General features: G+C 41.0%; 1 protein-coding gene across 1 annotated transcript; it reads right to left on the reverse strand.

The window, feature by feature from the left end:
- Window positions 1-2,309: 2,309 nt before the first annotated feature.
- On the reverse strand, window positions 2,310-2,855 carry Ifnb1 (interferon beta 1). The gene has a single exon (XM_051187992.1). The coding sequence runs from the start codon at window positions 2,853-2,855 to the stop codon at window positions 2,310-2,312; it is 546 nt and encodes a 181-aa protein (XP_051043949.1).
- Between the last annotated feature and the right edge of the window lie 2,986 nt (window positions 2,856-5,841).

Genomic DNA, 5,841 nt, shown 5'->3' on the forward strand with positions numbered 1-5,841 from the left:
GAAGGGTGGAATCAGGGGCATTGAACAACTGGAACAACGAGATGTTCTAGATAACTGGTAATATTACAAAGCCAAGTGGCAAAATATAGATTAATATAAATGGGTTAATTAGTAGCAGGGTGGTGGAGATGCATACCTTTAATCCCAGCACTCAGCAAGTTCAAGGCCAGCTTGGTCTACAATGCAAGTTTCAGGACAACTATGACTGTTACACAGAAACCTGTCTCAAAAAAGAAAAAAAAAAAAGAGTAGCCAAAGAGAGAGAGAGGTTAATTTGGTTAATTTAAGTTGTAAGAGCTAGTTAGTAGTAAATCTGAGCAATAGGCCTAAAGGTTTGTAATTAGTATTAAACCTCTGAGTGATTATTTTGGGACTGGGTGTCTGGGAAACAAAAGCCCTGAGACCCTGTTTACCATAGTGGACATACGCTTGGCAGTATGGACAGCTAGTAAGCTCAGCCAGGACTGTATTTTAAATTATGCAGAAATGGCATTTCCCCAGTGTATCTGTATCCTGCAGAGTATATAGCAAATGCATCCATTGCTGAGCTGTTTGCATCATTCTCTCGGCTGCTCTAGACCCTGCTTAACCTATGCATTTCTATAAACCGAGTCTATGCTTGACTCTCAGGCAGAAGGGAGTCTTGCTAAAGAAGAGCGTCTGGGAGGGCTGGGGCAGGGCATTGCAGGAAGTAAGAACTGTGTTCTCGGGGCACTTCAGTGGTTGGGGCCCATGCATACAGGCTCACTGTGATGATCCTGCTTGGTTTCACACTTTGAGTCAGAAAGGAGAGAGCCCTGTGCTGTCAACACAGTAGTAGCCTAGCCTGTTCCTAGACAGAGTTCTTCTGTTGAAAGCTCAGTCCTTTAGACAAAACTCTTGGAGTTTTGTAATACTCTCAGAGAAAATGCCTCAGTCTGGTAATAACTTCCATGATTCTTCATACTGCACTGCCTATGGAAAAACCCTCAGTAAGAACTTGGAGTGGTTACCAGATCTTTTTGAGACTTAGTTTTCTGCCTGGCCTGGAACATGAAGTAACATAATTATTTCTACCCAAGGGGCATATGGGAGAAAGGATCAAACCGATTGTGTCCATAGGTTCTCTACACAGTACTCATTTCATCAGGGCCTCTCAAGACATAACTGCTGTGTGTGGTACTAAGAGTGATTAAAAACCCAAGTTCCCAAGGGCTTGGTACATGGCAAAACCCTAGCTAGTTGGCACATGCTGGCCAGGTATCACAGGAATTCCTTAAATTCTTGATTTTTTTCTCAGGACAGTTGAGTAGTTGGTATCTTCTGTTTCCCCTGAATGCTCCTTCCTCGTATACTTTCTCTTTTCCCACTTAGAGACCAGACTTGATTTGATCTCTCCATCTTGGATTTGGCCCTTGGAGTATGCCACTTTAGATTGCAGAGCAAAGGGAAACCAGAAAGACAAATGCAGGATTCTGTGTGAGCAAAGTTGAGGGGCCAAGAACAGATAATTCTGAACGGTAAGTGGAGGACAAGACTTCTCAGGTTTTTAGGTCCAAGAAGGGTCTTTTCTGTCTTTGGCACCTTCCCAGGAAAGAGATACCTCCCGCTTCCCTGAAGAATCATGAGGATCAAGGTAAATATCAGAGGCTGCTAGGGGCTTCTCGGTCATAGGCATGGAGACACACGAACATTTTATAACCTGCTACAGCAGATCATCCCTACGATAGCAAAGTTTTTTGGGTAAATACATCAGCTGATACTTTCCTCTGCCTACCCTGGCGGCCAGCCAGGTTCTAACTTTATAAACATAGAGCCCCCAAATAGAGTAGACACATAGGACACTGGGGTTCTGGCTCTAGAACCACCTGCTTGCCGCTTTTTCAATTCCACACCAGGCAATGCCACAATTATTTCCCCAGAAGCTTTAGGTCCTACATTATCTCTTACCTTGTGTAACGCATGTGTAACTCCTTTGATTTTAAATTCCTCAAAGACAGGAGTCAGAAGCTACATTAGTTTCTAGCAGTGCTTTACAAAGAACACTTTATAAAGGAAGTCCAGCAATTATTAACATAGATTGCTTTATAAGTGAGCAGAAATTATATTGCAACATTGTCTTTTGTGTCATAAATATTTTTATTTTCCTAGGATAAATTTTTTTAAATTAAGAGTAGAAAATAATTTAAATTATAAATTAGTAAAATGTCCAAGGCTCCCTTTGACCTTTCAGATGCAGTCCACTGACTGCCAGTCACAGAACAAGCCTCTGATGCTTAAAGATTGCCTGCAACCATTGTCCAGTCTCAGAGGCATCGGCTGGCAGATCTTCAGTTCTGAAAGATACTAGTAAGCCTTTCAATGATGAGAAAGTTCCTTACGACTTCTGCTCGTGTCACCACCCAGGCGCACCTGCTGTACCTCTTGTCTTCAAGGTACCTTTGCATCCTCCAGTAATAGCTCTTCAAGTGTAGAATGATTGTAGGCGAACTTCCATTCTCCGGGATTTCCATTAGAATTTCCTTCTGAAAGCCTATCTGCTTATGAAGTTCATCTAAGAAGCTTTCAACAATGGTCCTATTCCACCCAGTGCTGGAGAAATTGCTTTTGTTGAAGACAACAAAGATATTCTGGAGCATCTCTTGGATGATGAAGGCAGCATCTCTCTTCTCCATTTGTCCTGGGTGCTTCACCTCCATAGGGATCTTGAAGTCTACTCTGTAGCTGAGGCAGAGTGGTCCATGCAGCTGTTTCAGGAGCTCCTGACAAACTGAATTAGTGCTGCTTTGTTTGAGCTCAAACTCCTTGTAGTTGATGGACAGAGCTGTGGGGAAAAACAGCAGAAATGCAGCTTGGAGGATGCACCTGTTGGTCATGATGGAAGCTGGGCTGGTGCTGTCTGCTACCTGCCAGATGAGGCAGAGGCTGCCAAAGGCTGCAAGTGAGAATGCTCTTCCTCCATGGCCTGAGCTATTTATAAGGGATGGTCCTCTCTGCTTCAGAGGAAATTCCCACTTTCAGTTCTCCCTTTCAGTTTTCCTATGTCATTTTTTTCTTGTTTTAACATCTTCTAATATTCATTTTTATTTAAGCCCCTGCTGACTTTGTATACTATATACTAGGTTAAAATATATGCAAACTGTAAGCATTTCTAAAACTTTGTGAAGTTTCACTAATTGATGAAGCAAAGGAAGAGAAATACCCAGAAGAGAACAAAGGAGAGCAGACAGACCTGAAGACAAAAGAACTCTCAAATAGCCAAGGTGTCAACGGAAAATCCAGGCAGCATAGTAGTTCATTCCTGATGGCATGGCTTCTGCCCACTGACACAGTGGGTTGGTGGGAGGGGGTCTCTGTGAACTCCAAGGGTGGCATACAGTAGTGTACTATAAGAGAAACTTCGTAACAACAAGCTATAGCTCCCCTTTGGGAAAGGACCCCAAATCTTGGAAAAACTGCTCAAAGTGGGATCAAATTTGAGCAGCATAGAAACAAAGACCAGGGAAAGGAAGTCTATGGCGTGGGCAACTGAGAGAGGTGGACTCGTTGCCCAGCGCTTCCTCAAAGTAACAGAAGGGGGAGCTCCGGGAATTAAGAAAAACCAGCCTGGGCCTTTTCTAAAGAGAAGGGTGGTGAGCTGTCATAGCAGAAAGAGTATGGAGATAGGGCCAAATACAGAGTTATCAGCAGCACAGTGTCTCTAGAGTAAGGAAACTATTCCAGCATCATACACACAACAGGGATCACAGTTGCAGTGCTCTCATTGAAGAGCTTGGCATATGAAGGAATTATTTAGAATGCTATGAACTAGAACGAGAAGCTCTAGGAATGAAGTAAGCAGAAATAAAATTTAAAAAAAAAAGTTTGATTGACTTGGATACAGTCCCAAAGATGATTTCTTTGGGAGCAATCTCCACTGGAGAAAAACCTTGAATATTTTGAAAATTATCAGCATCTACAAACTGACAACGCATAAACATATGAAGTGGAAGGTCAATGACCAAATTCCAGGGGGCAGGGAAACAAGGAATATGAAAAATGACATTGGAACAAGGGTGATCTATTGCATCAATATGTCACTCCCAAGGCATAAAGGAAAATACTGATAATGCACAGGCCTATAGTTTCAACACCTGAGAGGTCAAGGCAGGAGGATTGCAAGATCGAGGCTAGTCTGGGCTACACAGTGAGTCTGAGGCCAGCTGTGCTGACTAATTTTATGTCAACTTGACACAAGCTAGAGTTATATGAGAGAAGGAACCTCAACTAAAAAAATACCACCATAAGATCCAGGGTATTTCCTTAATTAATGGTTGATCTGTGAACGGCCCAGCCCATTGTGGGTGGTGCTAGACCCTGAACTGGAGGTCTAAAGTTCTATAAGAAAGAAGGGTGAACAAGCCATGAGGAGTAAAGCAGTAGGCAGCATTCTTCGATGACTTTGCATTAGCTCCTGCCTCCAGGTTCCTACTTTTCTTGAGTTCTTGTCCTGACATCCTTTGATGATGAACTGTGATGTGGAGGCTTAAACTGAATAAACCCTTTCCTCCCCATTCCCAACTTGCTTTAGTCATGGTGTTTCATCATAAGGATAGTAACTCTAACTAAGACCAGACAAGGCTACATGGAGAGACTTTGTTTCAAGCAAATAAACAAATGCCAAATTAAGATCATCAGAGGAAACCATGTAGAAATTAGTAACTTATTTTGAACTGAAGAATTTTAAGAAATGGAATTGTTCCTTTAATATGCCATACCATCGTTAGGAATTTACCCATGGCTATCTTTGCAGAAGCAAGTGTGTGTGTGTGTGTGTGTGTGTGTGTGTGGTTACATATTACACTTGTACAAGAATGGTAAATTTTCATTACAGTATTTCTCTAGTTAAAAAAATAAATTTTCATCTTTAGAAACTAAGTAAGTAATACTATATTACAAATGAAATGGAATACTATAGAGCACCTGAATGGGCAATTAGCCATATGGGATTATGTAACAAACATATTTAGTGAAAAGAGCAATGCATATACTAATGGATATAGTCTTACTTATTTTATAAATTAAGTAAAAGGTATATTTGTATGTTGGTGTATGAATATCGTAGTTTTTTTTGGCAAGTACATCCAATCAAATATCAATAGAAATTATGAAGGGATAATGGAAAAAAATGATGAAAGAAAACATCTTTCTCTCTTCCTTTTATAGCCATAGACCTATTTCAACATAAGACTTTCTCCATGATAGGATACCTTGAGGCAGGGTCATAGGCATCTTCATAATTTGATGCACTTTATTTGGGGTAATTTAGATGTAATATTAGGTTTTGACTTTTTTTCATATACCCCTTTGTACATTTTATAATGTATCTTTAGATAGCAGAATTATACAAGCGTCTAGTGTCCTATAGTTGCAGCAGAGCGACTTATTCTATATTTTATAAAGAGCTAGAAGAGAGTCCCAACATGAAAGCATTATACACATCCAAAAGGTGGTATGAGAGTTTTGATGTTAAATGTTCTCCCAAAGTTGCAGTCTCCATGGAGGGCCCGTTGGTAGAGTCTTTTGGAGACAAGGCCCAGTAAGAGGTTATTAGATCATTGTGGGAAGGGGGTTTGGCTGCCTGTTCCTCGGTTTGCATTCTGTCCATGAGGTGAGGTTTTCCAAGACACTTCCTCAGGCCTTGATGGGCTGCATCATAACCTCAAAGTAACAGAACCAACTAGTAATAGGCCTGGGCAGCAGAAACAAAACTTCCCTCTTTGCAAATTCATTCTCTCGAGTGTACATTGAAATTATAGAGTGCTAACACAGATGGGATTCTGATTATCTTGTTTTAATTATTACACATTGTATACATTGTGA

This window comes from Phodopus roborovskii, unplaced genomic scaffold (genome assembly GCF_943737965.1).
Source record: "Phodopus roborovskii unplaced genomic scaffold, PHOROB, whole genome shotgun sequence".
Classification (NCBI taxonomy): Eukaryota; Metazoa; Chordata; class Mammalia; order Rodentia; family Cricetidae; genus Phodopus; species Phodopus roborovskii.